The sequence below is a fragment of the Melospiza melodia genome, chromosome 2, assembly GCF_035770615.1.
Source record: "Melospiza melodia melodia isolate bMelMel2 chromosome 2, bMelMel2.pri, whole genome shotgun sequence".
Taxonomy (NCBI): Eukaryota; Metazoa; Chordata; class Aves; order Passeriformes; family Passerellidae; genus Melospiza; species Melospiza melodia.
The window spans coordinates 121808087-121827416 of NC_086195.1; the positions used below are offsets into that span (position 1 = coordinate 121808087).

The window sequence follows — 19330 nt, forward strand, 5'->3', positions numbered from 1 at the left end:
ACTTAATTATAGAGTCCAGCATGTTCTTGTAACAGTTCATAGGTTTATATCTATGAAAAGAGAATAGAGTGGTACACTTCAGTTTGATGTGCCTGTGAATCTCTTGATTTGTTCTGATTTGTGTTTGTACAAATCCTTCTGCTGTGTTGTCACACTGTACCTTTCCTGGTGGGATATCTGAGTGTTTCATCCATGTTACAGAACTTGAAACCAGGTGCCTAAAATGGTCAGATGATCACTTCTTGCTTTTCATTCTGTGGCCTTTCCTGCTGCTTCCCTTTTGCTGATTTTTCTCTTTGCCTTCCAGCAGGGCTTGGAAGGGAAATACTTCACTTGTTTCTGTGATTCATTTCAGAGCTCTGCTTAGCCTAGGGCAGCAGGTGGAGTTCCTAGCCACAGTGGTGCTCCCCAGGGTGGGCAAACCCCATCTAACCCATGATGTGGAACACACATGGGATGATGCTATTGACCAACCACAGTGCCCATCAGACCTTGTTCATCCTCCCTAGGCAGGGGATCTGGCAGCAGTGCCAGCACAGTGACCAAGCTACACTGTCCCCTGTGCTAGAGTGCCTAGAAACTGTGTCCCTGGATCATGCCTAGAACCTCTCTAATCTCTTTTGGTGCCTTCTTCATGTGTATTGGATATGTACTCACATATGTACTCACTAAGCACAGGATGCCGTGCATGGCTGGATCTGGCCTTTGAATCCTGAGCCCCACCAAACTTACCCGTGTGCCTCCTGTATGGCACTGACCTCTTTGCTGACAGCCATTTCCTCCCCTTCAAAGAGGGCATGGAGAGTGGATGCCCTGCTGAGGCAGAACAGGAGCAGTGCTGAGCAGAGATGGGCCCTGAGGCTGAGCAATGTGTCTGGAAGGCACGGCAGCATGCCTACCCTGTTGTTCTGTTTCTTCCTCCTTCACAACACAGCAGTTGTTGGGAAGGGTCTTCCCAGAGGCCAGAGGATAGTTCAAGGTGTTTCATCCCAGCATCCCAGTTTTCCATACAAGCCTTGCCCATCCCTTGTCTTTGAGAGGATTGTTCTCCAATGCAATATCATCATCTTTAATTAGGATTGGTTGTATTGTACCAGCATCCCAAGTGGTCTGCGGGTGAGGTCTGAGGTGTAAGGCTCAGGTATGTCTGCATACCTCCCACCTGGGGTGGGAGCATCCCTCTCCCCAGGGCTGACCATACCTGTACAGGAAAAGGGGTGGAATACCCAGGCAAACCTGTGGGGTGATGGAGGCAAACACCCCACCTTGCTAGAGAGGGAAGAGGAGGAAAAGTCCAGTCTTTTCCTTGAGCTGCCAAACATAAGGGCCAGGGAAGCACAAATGCTGTGATTTTTCACAAAGGTTCCCCAGGCACATCTCAGGTCCTCTGAAAGAAATTTACATCTCTGATTTAATCCAGCTGAGTTAAATGAATATGATTTAAAAATTCTTGATAAATATCAGTCAGATTTGTAAAAACTATTAGCTGGCTTTGAGGCAACTTAGTGGGAAATCAGCAATGATTACCTACATTTGAGTGTCTACAGCATATCCTTATGAGCAGTAGGGCAGGAAGGAGTGAAACCAACCTCACCAGCCCAGAAAAGTAGTAGTTTAGCTCAATAAAAAACATATTTCTAGCACAGGATAAGGTGATCAGTGCCAGATGATTTTTTATAGTGCAAGCTCTGTGTCCAGTGGGAATAGACTGTATCAAAATAAACATGTGCAACCTTTCTTCCGGAGAGTCCCTGGAGCGAGCTGGCACTCCGCCTGAATTAATTCTTTCCCAAGCATCTATTCATTGTATGAATGAATGTGAGGGGGATGTTTGTGCTATAATTCTCCATCTGATAACCAAGCCAGGGGTACATGGTTAACAGCTTTAGCCAGTCTTTTGTTTCCAAAATGCCATTCTTCCCCACTTGTGGATATGTGTCTTTCTGTGTGTTTGTATGAGTTCCTCCCTGATGGGAGTATGTGAGCTTCCTCCTCCTTGTTCCAAGTAGTTCCCATCTTTTTGAGTGATAGTCTTCACTCCTTGATAATGATCATACTAATGAAGCTCCAAATGTAACTGTCACTGTGAAATACTCTGCCAGCAGGAGTTACATCATGTGGTATTCTTACCTATAGGTTTCCAAATTCCCTTTCTTATTGTGAAAGGATTCTTCATAGTTTGAGAAATACTTGTGCCACTTGTTTTTTTATGTCACTTCTTTGCAGGGGAACCATGGCACAGAGCCTTGGTATTTACTGCCTGCCTCCATCATTGCAATGAGTCAGAATTTTCCCCTAAATCAAGAGACAGTAGGTTTCCAGTTTGCAGTTTGGGACCTTCACAGCTGAGGGATTGGGAGAATAAAATAAAGCAAGCAGGTTGCACTAAGCACATACCTAAGCTCCTTGACATGGGTTTCTCTGTCAAGGTGTAAGGCAGCGTCTGTGAGTCTCTAGTAGTTTGCAGCAGTTGTATACTCTGATGTGTCTATTTTGTTGAGAACAGTTTTAATTTCATATGGTACATATGTACTAGCAAACCCTGTTAGCAATGCTTATGATGCTCTAGAGATTTTGCCATGTGAGCAAACAGAAGCAAAATGACAATTAGATATTGTCTCATGCTAACAACAGCACAGCAGGTCCAGAATTTCATGTCAATCACTCAGAAACCTTGTTTACTGGAAGCTGGCCATGAATTGCTTTACAGATCTAGCCAAATCCTTGGCAGAACAGACCAGTTTGATCTGTTGCTCTCTCTCAAGAGTAGAGGCTTCCTGGCAGTGTAATTTCTTCTTGATGGTTTATGGGGTACAGCTGTAGGAAGCCCCTTTCATTAGGTGCATTGTGCCTCTCCAAAAGAGCCGGGGCTGAGCAGCACCAATACTGACTGTCTCATCCACCTCCATCCTTCCTCACAGCCACTCAGCACACTTGTATTCCTGCTTTCTACTGGGAGTCTGTTACAGCCAGAGGAAGACCTTTAGGGATTCAGGGAGAGCGACTTCTGCTGGTGATGCTGCCCCATTTAGATTGTCATACCCTAGATTCAACATGTGTGCATGCCACAGAACATTTTGTGCTGTGCTGTGCTGTGCTGTGCTGTGCTGCACCGTGAGGGTGGTGAGACACTGGAACAGGTTGCCCAGGGAGGTTGTGGATGTCCCAACCCTGGTAGTGTCCAAGGCCAGGTTGGATAAGGCCTTGATCAACCTGGTCTAGTGAAAGGTGTCCTCCCACCGTTGGGTCCAGATGATCTTCATGGTCCCTTCATACTCCTTAACATCCTGCTGATTGTGAGCAAGGATTTAGCCAAGAAACACTGCAAAATACTGAATGCTAACCTTGCCATTTAAACTATGCCCTCTGTATTCTTGAATAGCATAGGTTGCAATAAGTGAGCAAATAACAACAAAACACATTGACTATTGTCATTGCATTTTAGCCTGAATTACTTGAAAACATAGTGATTGGGATAACAGTTTCATTGTGGGACTAAGGAAATAAACACCTAAAATATATGTAAAACACTGGTTAATAGAATTTTGCTGGCCTTATACATTTTCCTAGTCCAAAATATGGATTATGATATGGCTGACTTGCAAGTCAAAAATCATGACTGTTTTGACTGCCATGACTGTGGCTGTTTTGAAAGTCAAAACAAATACCTGAAAAATAATCTAAAAACTATTTGGTATTATTTGTTATGTTTTTCTGTATAAGGGAATTCAGCAATTTGAATTCATCAGTTATGACTGAAAAAACTAGTCCCTTGGCCTTCATATTTCCTGTTTATCCTTCATCAAAGAGCTGAGTGCCATTAAGTAGCAGCTTTACCCCCCAGTCAGTGACCAGTGGATCTAATTCCTCATAACTCATTTGATAAAAGGTTATGGGTTTTGTGTTCTTAGCTAACTGTTGAGTAATGACCAGGTAGAATGTTGCTGTAAGAGAACTACTAACAGAAGCACTGGTTTTACTATTGTTGAGTTTTCACTTTGGTTTTTTCATAAAATGTTCTTTAAACAGGCAAATTTATGTGTGACTCATATGTGGAAAATAACATGGGCTTAAATAAAGCCTAGCAATTAACTTCCTTCCTCCTCCCTTCCAATTTTATTCATGTCTTACATGTTGAGGACTCATTAAATGAGAAACATTGATTGCTGAAAAAGAGTGTTATCATTGCCTATCACTACACCTCTGCTTTGAAAATGAGGCTTTGACAATATCCAGTAGCATTGTGCTGCTGTTTCAGAAAATAAGTGTGTGGGATGCAGCAGCACACGGATTTTGTACCCAAAAGGGATGCCAGATGCCATGAGAGGTGCAGTAGCACAGAGCTTCCTTCTTGGGCTGAAGTGGTGACAGATCAAGCATCACTGTCTCATAAGGTCACAGAGCAAAGGAGGGTGGGCAGTGAGCTAGTGACAACGGTTTCTGAGGCGCTCAGCCTTCAGCTGGGCTGCTTTTGTATTTTTCCCTTTGCCTTGCCTACACAAATTTACCCAATTTACCCTTTTCTCCTTACAGCTCACACTGCTGGAGAAATTGTACTACAAAGCTGAGGTCACAACATTTTGGGGAAGATTAGCAAAAAGAGTGAAGGGGATGGGACAGTCCCCATGCTTGGTGCCAGCATGGCTGGGCAGGTGGTCTGACTGGGCTGCAGGAGGGATTTTTAGTATGGCTTAGGCAGTGGGATTTATAAGGACACTTCAATTTGAGGGGTTATTAACATCTTGTTTGGCTTTGGGTCAAGATCCACAGAGGAGGATGAAGAGCTTCCCAGTAGGAAGAGCAGAGAGGTCAAAGGCATCAGTGATGCTGGCTCTTGCACTAAAGACGGTTTTGGTGGGAACATGGGGGGCAAGGAAAATGCTTTTCAGCTTGAGCAGACCCCAGGCTCATCCAGCCTGCAAGTTTGCAGAGAGTAACTGCCACACAAAAAAATCCCCAAGAAGTGGCTGTTTTTGTACTGTGCTGATGCACCACGTGGTGCCTGGGAGCCTTGATCCCTGCCTAGGAGACCCTAAGGCTAGCATAATGTTCAGGAATAACATTACCCACAATGGATATTTCCTAAAATCAAGGACTGTGGCATAGAGCACTGCTGACACATTTATTTGACCTGGATATCATCACAGTGTTATTAAATTGAAATAGAGTGACTGTGAGATTAACCTGCAAATAGAGCTAAAAAAGTGACAGTTCATACTGATTCTTGCATTCCTTCAACAGAAAAAACTGCTTAGACAATCTAATGGATGAAGATGAGAAAGACAGGGCAAAGAGGTGAGTATCTTTTCCTTTATAACTCTCTGTGATGAGCTTGATACTGTTTGTTGTTGCAGAAGCTGTTTTATCCAAAATCCATTAATCAAAGAGCAAGACAGTAAAATACAGTCAAGCACAACTTGGAAAACTGCCATCTCACAGTCTCCTACTCCTGGCTGCACTGTAAGAAGAAAATAACCTAGCACTGTTTCCTGTGGAAAATGTTAAAAAAGCCAAGGCATTGATCATTTTCTTCACATGACTGCAGAACATCAGAAGTGAAGCACCAACAACATTCTTTTGCCACTATAATACATCATCTGAGCTTCCAGAGTGTACAAAAATGTTGTGGTTTTCTTTTTTCTTTAAATACATTTTGCAAAAGAAAAAGAACAGGAAAAGTGGGGTTTTTCCCTATTAGAATGGCCATTTATTCATTTATTCATCAATGCCTGTCTCACAGCAATGAAAACACCCAGAAGTTACCTTCGGAGCAGAGAAAGACCACAAAAAGTCAGCTTTAAACTGGCACAAACCTATATTCACATGCAGTCTGTACTCCATTGAGTCCCAGTTGGTGGGAATTCACTGTGAACCCTTTGTTGGGAGAGAAAAGGTGTGTTTCAAGGCAGAAGACCTGTGGCAATGAAACTCCTAGTAAGTGTCAGAGCTGACCGGCATCTGCAGAAAAGCAGTTTGGAAGCATTCGAGGTTATCAATGCCTCAGCCCACAGTTTAATTACTTTAGAGAGAGACAGAGGTTGCCCACATTTTTCCCCTTGGTTCCTTCTAATGAAAGTATTTCCAGTCCAGGCACAAGCAGTTGATCCAGTTTCATCTCTTTTGATTCCTTCTCTGCTCCTTTCCCTCCCTGCAGCTTTGTTTCACCAATATAGGTCAGCACAGGCTGCAGCCAGGCTCAGCTGCTCCCCTTTGCTTCCTTTTGGAGGGTGCAGAAAGGAGCCCACCTTGCAGCACTGCTTCACCTGCTAAAGGCCTGATCATCTTCAAGATATTTGTGTGCTAATTGTCTAGTAAAAGAGAAATTCATTAAATGAATGCATATATGTAAAAAAATAGGATAACACGTATCCTCGCTCTCGGCAATTGTCATCACCATCTGGTATGGTTTTCATGCCGTTTGTTCCCAGAAGGAATTTTTGTCGTACCCTGGGGCTGGCCTCTATCAGGGTGCATAAAAAAGTTATAACTTTCAAAATTAGAAAAGGAAACTGCTTCTTCAGATTGTAATATAAGTTCATTTTTCTTTTTAGCAATAAAGCTAAAGTTGAAATCGAGCTTGAAATAATGAGATGCTTCACGAAGATCTAAAGTTAATACATTATACTGAAATGGTTCAGATTCATTTAAAAGCTACAGGTTTTCTTCCAGAGAGAGTCAAACTTAGGAGAAGCTATTTGATTAATATTTTGCTGCTATGTCATGTAAGCTGAGGACTTTCACCTGTCCTGTACCACAAGGGAACTGCTTTTTTTTCCTTCTCTTTGGTATGAGGACTGGGTCCCTCAGGGCTGAGAAACACCAGAGGGGATTAAAAAGCCCCAGAAATTGTTCTCTCCTTTTATTTTCTCGGTTAAAAGTAGGTGAGACTGAAAACTTCTGGACCTAAGTTGTTGGGATGGTCTCAAGCCAGGAGGTGAATTTCTCAGGTTAGGTGTGTGTAGAGATACACATTCACACCGTGTCTATCTGCTGCAATTTATTAGGCACCTACAGGTTGCATTACACAGACATGGAAAAAGGATCCATCCTCTCCTGAGAAGAGGCACTTGCACTCCCACCCTTGTGCCAGGTGTTTAATATTTGGCCAAGATCAGGAAGAACACTGGTTAAATTGAGCCCTGTTCTGCATCACCTGACTCCCTAAGGCACAACGTCGCTCTCATAACCTGAGGACTAAAATGTGGGTATGATGGCACCACAGTTGGCAGCATTGAAGACCTGTGTGAGGTTTTCTGATCTTCTCAGATCAGAAGCCATAGTTTCCTTTTCAGTTCTTTGGTGCGGGATGAGGTTTATTTTGGTTTTAGATTTTTATAATTTTAAACAAAAGGTGTGCTTTGTGCACTTTTTTCTCTATTTGCTCTTCTTTCGGTTTACTTTAATACTATATAATTTTAAAATACTTTTTTTACATTTCAGTTGAATTCCAAATTCCAACCAAAACCAGCTTGAAGTAAATCATGAGAAAGTGCTTAATCATGAAGACTACTACCTGCCATTTTCCACTGAAATAAAAAGTAAATTTAAGAATCTGAATGAAGATATGTGGTACAGTTACTTGCAGTGATGCATATATAACACACTCCACTGGACAGGCAGAAGAAATCTGAAATTTAGTGTAAAGTCACATTTCATTGTAAATTAGCAAAATGCAGTATCTATTACTCAGTCAGTATCTGTCTAAGACAACAAGCAGCATATATGTAAGTGAATAAAAATGGCTGTTGTTGATTTTGTTCATTCTGAGTTCAGGTTGTTCTGTATTGCTTTTAACTGTATTTACTAAAAATCGTGATTTTATTCATACTGTGTCTCCTCCTTCCCCTTGAACGTGCTGTAATCTTTATGGAGTAGCAAGGAAGGAGGAGAACTAGGACAAGTAGTATGGAATTAAGACAGAGGTTGTTTTGGCTTACTGTAATTGTATGCCCTAGCAGTGAAGTAAGCAAGGCTAGAAAATAATCTTCAAAGGGAAGTGATGAAAACTATGTTACTTCATGCATTTATAACTGTACTAAACAAAGTATTTTCAACTGTGCAGGGATAGTTTTTATCATTTTTTTCCAATCTTTTCTCATTTTTTTTTCCTTTTCGAAACTTAACTGTGCTCATTGATTCATATCTTGGTAGAGTTATTTCCACTAGAGGAGTTTTTATATTTCCTTTGTGAATAAAATGTGAAGTGTTAAAAATAGATACTTTATATTTCTGTCAAGGCTTTTTTCTTTTTTTTTTTCTATTTTTTTCATTTTTTTTTTTAAGCAACACATTCCCTATTGACAGCTGGTGGTTTGCTTTATTTTCAGGGAAATCTGGGCTCTTTAGGCTTAAAATGAACTGAGGATTGAATTATGAGGAAGTAAAATGTTGATATTCTTAATGTTGCCCTGAACTGTTGAGAAAGAGGATAAGGCTGGAGCTTTTCACATCTTGTTCTGACAGCCTTTTGCAGTGTAATAAGAGCAAGCTGAAATCAGTCAGGCAGTATCCACCCAATCTCTTGTGTTCAAAGCTGTAAAATAATCAAGCATTGGCTTCTATCCAGCGTATCTCCAAGTGCATTCAGGGTTGAGAGCAAGACAAACAAAAATTACCCCTCTGTCAGTAGTAACATCCAGAAGCCTCTGTAGTGATTTCTCTGCTGAAAATGTTTATTGCCATCCTGGTCCTTACAGGGGATGTAGATGCTGGGCTAAATTCTGCTCTGACTTTCAGTATTGTGCATCCAGAGCTGCTTTGAGGCGCAGCAGAGTTAGCTGGGACTGATAAAGTCATAGTGAGAACTGGCCTCTTGGCTTTTCTTTTCCATCTACCTGTAGCAAGATTTTTCAGTCTTTGCATAATTGACAAGGCAAATCTCATCTGCTTGAGGAGCTTTCAGAAGAACAAACAAACCTACTGGGCTATACTTATTTCTATTTCCATGTGGATACAGAAGTCCAGGTGATAACCTCTGAGTCAAACAGTTGTGGTATTCATGAGAAGAAGTCAGAAAATGTGTGTGTACGGATTGGCATGGGGTTAAAAAAAACTAAAGTGCGCATGCTGAAAAGATTATCAACAGCCTTAATGACAGTATTATGATGGTGCCAAAATACCCCAAATGAAATCAGATCCTTTCTTCCTTTGAGCTCTTGAAATGCAGCAGCAGAAGCAGACTCTCTCTGAGGAATCTGCAATCTAAACAGACAAGACTGGTGAAGAAAGCTGTAGAGTCTTTGTTTTAGACCTAGAGATTGGGGCACTGGCACTGATTTTCCCAGTGGCACACAGATTAAGGGCAAGCACTGCTGGCACTTCCAAGACCCCAAGTATGGCAATGCATCCCAGCCTCAAACAATCCATGCTGATGCCCTCTCCTGCTTGTCATTGTGACCTTGGAAAGGAGACTGAACAAAGTGGCATACAAACCAGATGGGAGCTGCAGCAACTTCTACCCAGGTCTCTGATCTTAATGACTGGAAAACAATATCCTGATTCTTCTCTGCCAGCCTGGAGGTAGGCAGAGCACCTGTGACCAAAGTGGACAAGTCCTTCTAGATCAACCCACTTCCTGTGCAACAGCTGCAGGACTGGGATCCCTCTCTTCTGTTAAGACTGCACAGATGGGTATGATCCAGTCTCTACTCTTCTTCTTTATGGACAGTTTTACTGTTGTCACAGTATTCCTTTTTCTTCTCACTCTGAGTGCCTCCCCAGAGACTGCATGAATTTTTAAGATCCTACATATGTCTGGGAGATGGACAGAGCTCCTTCAACTACAAGCTCAATGCTGTCCTGATAAGCTCAGCTGGAGTGTCCAGAGGCAGCACAGAGGAGTGAGCAGAGCCTCCATCTCTTCACTGGGCACTAAAGGTGGCTCAAAGACAAGAGCAGGAGGTGGCAACTGTTGCCTTCTACTTGCTTCTGCTGCTTTTCTGGAGTCCAGTGTCAATCTTCACACGCTGACCTGTGCAGCAAGCTGATTTTATGTAAATACATTGCAAAGAGCAGGTACATACATGATCATTTTCCTTCTTGCTCTGCTCATCCTTTGTTTCTTTTCCCTTGTCTGCAGGGCTTCGCGTAACAAGTCTGAGAAGAAGAGGCGCGATCAGTTCAATGTTCTCATCAAAGAGCTCAGCTCCATGCTTCCAGGCAACACTCGCAAAATGGACAAAACCACTGTGCTGGAAAAAGTCATCGGCTTTCTGCAGAAACACAATGGTAAGATTTAGTGCTGCTCCTCATGCACTTGCCAGACAGTTACCATAATATCCTGTTTCCTTCAGTGATTATCAGAATGGCTTGAGGGACCTAAAAGTGCCGACATAAGGTATTTGAAGTTTGTTCCTGCCTCATCAAAAAAGATCATTTGCAGACACTGTGCTGCCCACATCCATCTCCTTGTTTGCTCTTCAGTTGAAGATGACTCTCAACCTGCTAGAGAAGGGGGAAATGGCAGCAGCTGAGAGAAGGATGGCAACAGTGCCCTGCAACATTCATGAAGAAGACAGATGCTTTGAACAAGAGAGATTTGGGAGGAGAAGGAATATTGCCTTACTTGAAATTTGCAATATTCTGAGCAGTAGAACAAAGCATTTGCCCCAGTTTCTCTGCAGAAAAAATGCAGGGAAGCAATCTGTTCAGCACCCCAGCTCCTCAGTGAACTGTGCAGGACTCAATTTTCCACATTGAGTAGAAAACTCAGACCAGAAAGTCCCTCTTTTTTTGAAGCTGGCAGCAGCAAATTGCATCCACAGATAGTTGACATGCTTCACCCAGTTTGCACAAGCAGAAGCTACATCACATGTGCACAGCATCCAGTTGCAGTAGTCAAATTCAGCATCAGAAAGCCAGGAGTTCATTTTTTAAAATGCTTGCACCAGAGACAGTTAAGTCCCTTAGAAATGTACCTTCACAGAGGGCAGAGGAGATTTCTGACCTTGCTGAGCTACTCTCTTAGGTCTAGTTTCTACTCAGAGGGGAGAATGTGCAATGGGGCCTTCCTGATGCTTTGACATGCACCAGTAGTGGTACACTGAAATGCTTCTCCCTGGTAAATCAGGGCACTGATTAAAATGGGGCTCTCCTGCTCTGCCCCTATGATGAAGAGGCTTCAGTGGGTGATTGTGGGGAATGCCCTGGTCCCAGAAAGCATAAAGGGGTCTCACAAGATGATGCACTACTTCACCTGGCTTACCTTGGCTCATCCAGCACCTCCTTCCTGCACTCTCTGCAGAGCTCTGGGTGTAACAGGAAAGACCATTAAAACTCTTATATCATGACTTGTAACAGAATGGAGTCACAGATGTCAATCTTACTGAGGAAATAACTTTAATGGTTCTGGCATTAGAGTGCAATTTCTTCTTAAATGAATTTTTTCCACAGACAAGATAGAATCATATATTTGTTTAGGTTGGAAAAGACATTTAAGACCAATGAGTCCAACTGTTAACCTGTGTTTGTACAGGAGGGGATGACCAGGACATCTCAAGGTTTAATAGTTACGTACACTTTCAAAAAATTGTAGTAATAACTCACCTTTTTTTTTTTAGCTGCCTAAGGCATGGGAAGATGTGAATATGCTCAGTTATAAAGCTAAGCAAAGAACAGTCACCCAAGATTTGAAATTAGGTGTATAAATGTAGCTGAAGGTCTAAATAATTTACTCCAAAAGGTGCTTTTCCTTGAAAAACAGCTAGATGAAGGAAAGCTAACAGTCACAAATCTTTCCACAGCAATTGGGTCAAAATGTGACTGGGGTTTGTGCACTTGCTAAAAAAAGCAAATGTTATCTATTTTTAAAGCAGATTAGTAGTCAGAATATAATACAAAGCATCAGCATTTAAAAGTGTTGATTATCCTCAGTGTACTTTGGATCTGGTTTATTGAGTCATGTTCCCCCTCTGTTTGGTAGGCTAAACCAAGATTTTAGTCATAACAGAGAAGAAGGCAAATTTTCAGATTTTTTCCTTCATAAACAGCCTCCTTCATTATAATCCACAGAATCTCCCAAATCTCAAGTAATTCTCCCAACACTCACCATTTCATGTGCATTGGCTTTTCCCAGCTACAGATCAGCTGAAAGTATCCTATATTCTGAAACTACTTTAAAAATCTGATCGACTCTTTTTCCTTAGTCTGCTTTTCAAAGCTGTGTGTAAAACCACGGGAGCTGTGGAGAGTTGCTGGGCTGCCAGTGACAGCCCCAAGTGGTGCAGAAAGCAACTCAAATGAGCTGGTAGGAGCAAATGGCTGCATCTCCACTAATACAGCCTGAGCAGAGGATTTGATTTCTTTCTTCGTGACAAAATGCACTGACACTTGTAGAACTTTACTGTCTTTAGTATCATTTGTCCATTTGTGTTTCTCTGGCCAGTTTGCCTACGTGCTCTGAATACAGAGCATTGAGTGTTACATGCTCTGGAAGTGTTAATCAACAGGATTAATTAAAGTGCTAATTGTCAGGAGGTGCTGAAAAGAGAAGAGTCTGTGCTCACCATCCCCTCACTACTAGACCTGAGTGAGGGAGCCCTCCTAGAGAAGCAGAGTGAGCAGCAAACTATAAACCAGCTCAAGTTTCTGTAAATTAGAGCTATCCCCCAGAATCCTGTTTGACTCAGAGCTAACATAAATGACTGTTTTCCAAAGGCAAACCAGCAATCCAGTATGGTCCCAATTTCAGTGCAAAGCTGTGAGTTGTTTTCCTGGTGTGTCTGCACTCCTCCATGGAAAGCCCTCCAGGCGCAAGCCCTCTGCCACGTGGTCAGGAAAGGACAACAGTGGGGCAGATCTCCTCTTGGGACCTTTTGGGCTGGCAGCACAGGTGACCCTGCCCTCCAGACAGGATTTGGGATGAGATGCTGGAGCTCCATTCCTTCTCCTCGGCTGCCCTGCACCATGTGGCTGAAGGCAGGGAGAGGGTGGTGGCCGTAGCACCAGTGTAAAGCTGCTGCAAATGCTTGTGATTCGCTCTCCTTCTGGAAAACAGAGCAATAGCTCTGCAGTTTGGGGTCACAGCCCTTTGGGGCTCCTCTGAAGGAGCTTTCTTGCTGTTCTGTTTGGCACAGAAGCTATAGGCTGAAGCCTCTCTAGAATCCTGATTTTGAAGCTGTAAATTGTAAATAGCAATTGGACACATGCTAATCCTTGCCTTGATTTTAATTTCATGCAAAGTGGTTTTATCTTTTGATCAATACCCCTGTAATGCTGCTTGAGGTCAATAGCCTTGTGAATACAAGCTCCCACTGAAGTCAGTACAAGTTGACTTGAGTAAAAAATGAGGAAAACATTTCAGGCTTGAAAACTGCAATTTTTGAATACAAAGGTTATTTCTCTCTTTTCCTAGCAACTCATATGTAATATTTCAAGATAGAAGTTAATTTGAATTTTAAAGATGTAAATATTCTCTTTGTCTAGAAGTCTCAGCACAGACGGAGATTTCTGAAATTCAGCAGGACTGGAAGCCTTCATTTCTCAGCAATGAAGAATTCACCCAGCTGATGTTGGAGGTAAACATGCACATACACCTTTCCTAATTTTGTCTAGCACTCATGGAAACGCCCATGCATTTAGAACAAACTGTCATCTGCCCTTCCAGAAGAGGAGGTTTTGGGAACTGCTGTATTTGACTATCAAGCAGAGGTGTCACCTGTTGCTCTTCCCTCTCAGCAGTACTGTTGCGCTGGGCTGCTGCAGCCTGCAGAACTGTGCAGCAACTCCCAAGGAAAGAAGTTCAGGGCAAAGATTCAAATCACAGGTTTGTTTTTTTTTTACAAACAGAGGTGAGGTAAAGGGCACATGGCTGTTTTTCTGCTGTTCTTGGAAGGCGTTGTTAGCATCTAATATTTATGCAAGATTAGCACCTGAAACACAGTGGTGTCGCATCCCTATAGTGCTAGGTGCTGAACAAGCAGATAAAGCCTGACAGCTCCTCTTGGCTTGATACAGTTGGTGCTTCCACTCAGATTTTCAAGGCCCTTATCAAACACCTCTTATTCTAGCATTTTCCAATCCTAGTTTTTCAATTATAGCATATTCTTTTGATGCTTGGTTCTTTTAATGCTAGCTGGGATTTGAAGGGAGGCAGTGCAATGGTGTTTATGTAGGTTCAAAATGAAAAGCAAATGAGTTGCTAGAATGCATTTTTCTCTCTCAGTAATAGCTAGAACTGCCTTTAGCCGGGGTCTTCTCCTATACTAAACACACAGATGTTGCATAGCCCCACAGTGTCCTTTGAGAACAAGCTTCTTCTCCCACAAATGATGTGAACATGGCACATGATCCAGGCTCTGGTGATGGGAAGGGAAGGATGTGGGGAACAACTTCACCACCAAGGAGTGGCATAAAGCCAGAGCACATTGCTGGCTCCCAGAGGCTGGCAGTCCTTTGGCCATTGCAATTTGTTGTGATGAGATTCCCCTGGACTAGTTTTATGAGACACTTTGCTCCCATTGCTCTGACAACCACCCATTTCCATCTCTGTGCACAGGAACTTAACACACATAACTCCCTCAGTCTGCACTGAAATATGTCCCTCTGATAGCAGTAAATTGACTGTTGTTTTGACAGGTTGGGTCTTTGTTGATTCTACTTGTATGCTACACAATTTTAGATTAAAACAATCACTTTTGGTTTCCCAGCTTATAAATCACCTTCTTGCTACTGTGATTTTCCATGCCCTTCAGGATAACATTGGGTATTGGGATGTCCTGTTGTGACAGATGTTCATCATTCCCTGCTATTTTGCCTTTCTACTAATCTTATTTTATTAGCATTTGAACAAGACTGCTTGAAGTTTTTCCTGTCCTGTTATTAAAAGATGGGTAGGGCTTTTTCTGAGCACTAATTCAAAAGACTCAAGGCATAATTGACTGCAGTAATATATCAGCTTTCCTGAAAATGGCCTTTTCTTACCACATTGAAAAGGCTGTCACCAAATTACAGTGGGCATTAGGCTCTGTTTGTCTGTCTAGGACTGATGCAATAGTAAAACCTTTGAAGATGAAAATGCTCCCTTAATGTTGGAATGTCCAGTTGCAAGTAAATAAAAACAGAGTTATGTATGCACACATTAACTTGATTTTACCACAAAGCTCTGATATGAGTCACTGTGTGTAATTTGCATTGGATATGAAATAAAGACTTGATTTTTTAAAAACTAACAACCTTCACCATAGTAACATGCACGATCCAACTGCCTTGTAAAACCGCTCTCTTCTATGGGTTAACAGCTATCATGCTTTTTTAGAAAACAGCTTGAATGTACTGCACCAAAGAAAAACATATTCTCTGCACCTAGATTAACAAAATCAAACTAACTATAGCAGCTGGAGGGTTTTCAGAGATGCTAAACACTCACTCTTCTACTGGGGTATAAGTTATTGACTTGCTTTTCAAAGGATTGAAGCACCAGCAGATTCCCATTGACTTAAATAGTTGTGGGTGCTCAGCAGTCTCTGGAAAAAGGAACATATGTCTGTGTCTTTATTCAAGGCTTTGTGTTTTCCTTTTTTTTTCCTTAACAATTAGCATTTTCCAGTATTCTCAGAATTCTTTCCCTTATTGAAGTCAGCGGGGGGGAAGGATGTGCTGGGGCTTACAAGATCAACTGCAAGTCTGGCTTGGAGGCAGGCCTGGATCTGTGGTATGGTTTAGTAATGCTGCCGTGGCTCTCTGGTCAGGCTGTTTGCAGTACACCTGTCTCCTGAGCAAGTATGGCCCCTGGAGCATTGTCAAACACTGCTCTGATTCAGCTGTGCTTGCAGGGCCTTTGCTGCTCAAGTACTGCTGCCAAAACTGACTCCAGAACATCGGGGAACTGACAGGAAGGGCCCAGACTTGCTCCACTTGAAGGGTTGGGAACCTCACTGGTGACTCCCTAATGACAATGGGAAGGTTTTAATATATTATCTGAGCCCCTACTGTTGTGTCTTAATTTTTTGAGATGTTCTCCTTACAGTGATCTGAAGATCATCTAGTTTTATTTCACTCTGAGGAGAATCCCCCCCAAAAAATAAGTTAATCTTGCCTTAGATCTCGAAATCCACCTAGGTTTAATTTTGAGCAAAATTTAGCTCAAAACTTGGCAGCTCAAACCAAAGAGGAGACTCATTTTGAAGGTGAAATTGCTCCTGTGCAGAGGGTGGGGATAAGGCTGACATTTCCCTTCAGTCCTAGGAGTGGAGGGGCTTACCACAAGATGGGACCAAAGTGAGGAAGAAACTCTGCAGAAGGGTGAATTTGTCTTGGAATGAGTAATCTAATACCATGACCTTTAAAATAAATCACTCAATTAAAACTCAGGCTAAGGATTATTTGATCATTTGCATTGCTTTTACTTACATGAAAGCCCAGTAATATACAATGTTACATTAATACAAACTGAGATTTATGGGGTTTGCAGAGAAGTACCATTTTGAGATAGGACTGCATCCTTTCATCGTCCTTTGATATTTACACAGAGCTCAAATGTTCATTTTAATAACTTCCAAGGGATCCAGTCTTAGTCATTTTGCATTATTAAAATGTGTGATTAATTTAAAAACTGAGACATGAAATGTTCCTGTGAGCCCTTTGTTGCTTCAATAGTAGGTTTTACTAGACTACAAAGAGTCTTGTAAAAGTTAAATCAGACTGTAAAATCAGAGAATTACTGTTCTGCAACTTGAGATAACATTCCTACAACTAGATAACAATATGGTGCCGAAGTCAAACTGTTTTGATCAATACATGATGAGATGTCCTGTTTACACCACTCATTCCTATTAAAGCACTCTGCACTTGTCTGTTTTCCTTAGGCATTAGATGGCTTCATCATAGCAGTAACCACAGGTGGAAGCATCATCTATGTGTCTGACAGCATCACACCTCTTCTGGGGCATTTACCGGTGAGTAATTCTGGCACTGCCTTTTCTACTACACATTGTAGAATTGGGCACTGCACTTGGAGGAGCAGTGTAAAGCAGTGCTGGGGGTGGTGTTTTCCTGAAAATGTGGTGAGAGAGTTTGTCCCTGCATTATGCTGGCTGCTGCTGTTGCTCAGCTCTGCACTCTCTCTGTCTGATTCATATCCTTCAGGTTTTTGTTGCTATGAGGCACTTCAGCTTGAATGGAAAAAGCTCTGCAGGAATAGTCTGGCCAGGGGAGGGACAGGGTGACCTGGCTGATCTTTTCCATCTCTGATTTTTAAGCTAGCAGAGAATAGCACCAGTGCTGCTGGCAGCCCAGTGAGGAGCTTGTTAAGGGCCTTATTCTGCTCCCAGGGAGGTAAAGGACAAAAGCCCCATTGAATCTGGAGTTAGCTGGAGGCTGCTGACAGCTCTCCCTGCAGCTCCCCTGTGCTTTCCCAAGGGGAGCACACTGCTCCCAGGAGCTGCTGTGGAGCCAGTGCTGGTGCAGCCCTACACCAGTGCAGCTGATGCTCAGCACATTCAGCTTCTTTTGTCTGCATGCTGCTCCAGGAGACACTCCTGTGCTTTGGCTTGGGCTGGAGGAGCAGGGGACAGGGACTGCTCCAAACCCTGCTCCTGTTGCTAAGGCTGCTCTAGGAGAAATGGCACAATAATTATGGATTAATCCTCACACTCATTTTTAGTACCCTGGTCTCAAATAAATACATGCCCAGGAGAAAAAATTAGCTGCCAAATCATTATTGTACTACCCCCTGCCATGTTCTTAAGAAAATTACAATTCTCTTTCTCTCATTTAGTTTTTCACCAAATATGTGTTATGTTTTTCACCCAGACAAATGTGTTTCACAACACTACCTTGCTGGAATAAGAACAAAAATTATTTTCTTCTGAGACAAAAGAACTTGATGAAAGAGCAGCTCCTGGTAAATGCAAAAATATTGCTATGCAACAACAGATTGAACTGAGTCTATCTATTTCAGTTTTCTTTAATTCTCAACAGTTTAGAAGACCAGTACTTGACTATTTTCTGACATTTTCCTCACTTCAAGGGTGGGGAGAGCTCTGTCCTACACACAGGCTGTGGGGTTTTCATACTGATCTCCATGAAATTTCCTTGTCTTTCATCATTTGGAGATTTCATTGGTATCCCTTTCAAATACTGATTCTTAGTGGAGATGATAGATCTGCTGAGGGAAAGTATTCCTCTTCGGGAAGACAGATTTCAGACCCTGTGCCTGAAGTCTGAAGCCCTGACTGAGCATGGATAGATTCAGGTTTACAATTCCTGAGTTGCACCATCAGAAACTGAAGTGGTTTTCTCTCCCAAAGACTTTGTGTTTTGTGTGATAACCTTACATGGTATCCAGCCCCAAATAAGGATAAAGATGGACATTACTTTTTATTTGCACAGAAGCAGCACATGGCAATCCAAGTCAGGGACCAGCCTGACCAGGCTGCAGGTGGAGCAGACCTTGCTGGAGCTGCTGGAGTGGTAATGGTTAACACCAGCCCACACATGCAGAGGGAGCATCCAGAGGCCATAACTGAGTAAGGAATAAAGGCTTCTCCCTGCCCAGGTTGGCAGATCACTATGGCCATGGGCAGGGGCCCAGCTGAGGGTGCTTCTAGTGCACACTGGGTATTTTAGTCTTCCTCTGTCCTTGTCATTTGGTTTTTTTAAGTTTTAAAACTGATCAGAGTGCTATCTGGAAAATCTATGTGGCTCATTTTGTTTACCTTGAGGATCTATTTGTAAGCTAAATTCAGTCACTGTTTGAGGGACAAAATACCAATTCTTTCTACTCAGTGGCAACAGGGAAAAAATACTCTGAAAATCTTCTGCCTTGAACAATGAAAGGAATGCAAAACTGGGCAAAATGCAGAGCGGGCACTCTGAGGGCTCCTGTTAATAAAACTGATGTATATTCTTTTTTCATTAAAATCATGAAAGTTCCAATGCTGAGAACAAATATATCGGGTTCTCTTTAACACAGTTTCCCATACTTCCATGGAAAATTTTCAGACACAAACTTCCCCTGTTATAATTCTAAATTATTTTTTTATGAGGTCTGGAGACTACTTGTAGAGTCAGTTGAGATGGAGAGGTCTAGCTCACATGGTAAGGATGGCTAACTGAAGTGAACTCATTGGAATCTGATCACAACTCAGCATTTGCCAGTCAGATGGCACACTATGACTCCAAGAACATGCAATCTCTTGGGAGGGGTCCTCCCTGTCCCTTCTTGCCTGCTTTTCCAGAAGGTCCCTGGCAGGGTTGAGATTTCTCCTCAGGGGCTACCCAGTGAAACTCAAGGAGCTGCTCTGCTGTGTTGGGTGCTTAAGGCAAACCTCAGGGTGGAAGAATCCAGGACATGGCACCTTACAGTGTGCAGAAGTTAATCATGCTGTGTTGC

The 19330-nt window shown here is 42.5% G+C and overlaps 1 protein-coding gene across 4 annotated transcripts in view; it reads left to right on the plus strand.

The window, feature by feature from the left end:
• The window catches only part of NPAS2 (neuronal PAS domain protein 2), a 104027-nt gene that overhangs the window by 45725 nt on the left and 38972 nt on the right, over positions 1–19330 (plus strand). For all 4 annotated transcript variants that reach the window (XR_010026824.1, XM_063149793.1, XM_063149795.1 and 1 more), the window contains exons 2-5: positions 5242–5295; positions 10079–10227; positions 13423–13514; positions 16803–16892. Coding sequence is in view for 3 of the 4 variants with exons in the window: in XM_063149793.1 (XP_063005863.1) it covers positions 5264–5295; positions 10079–10227; positions 13423–13514; positions 16803–16892 (363 nt within the window). In the remaining variant the exon portion in view is untranslated. The remainder of the gene's footprint in view (positions 1–5241; positions 5296–10078; positions 10228–13422; positions 13515–16802; positions 16893–19330) is intronic.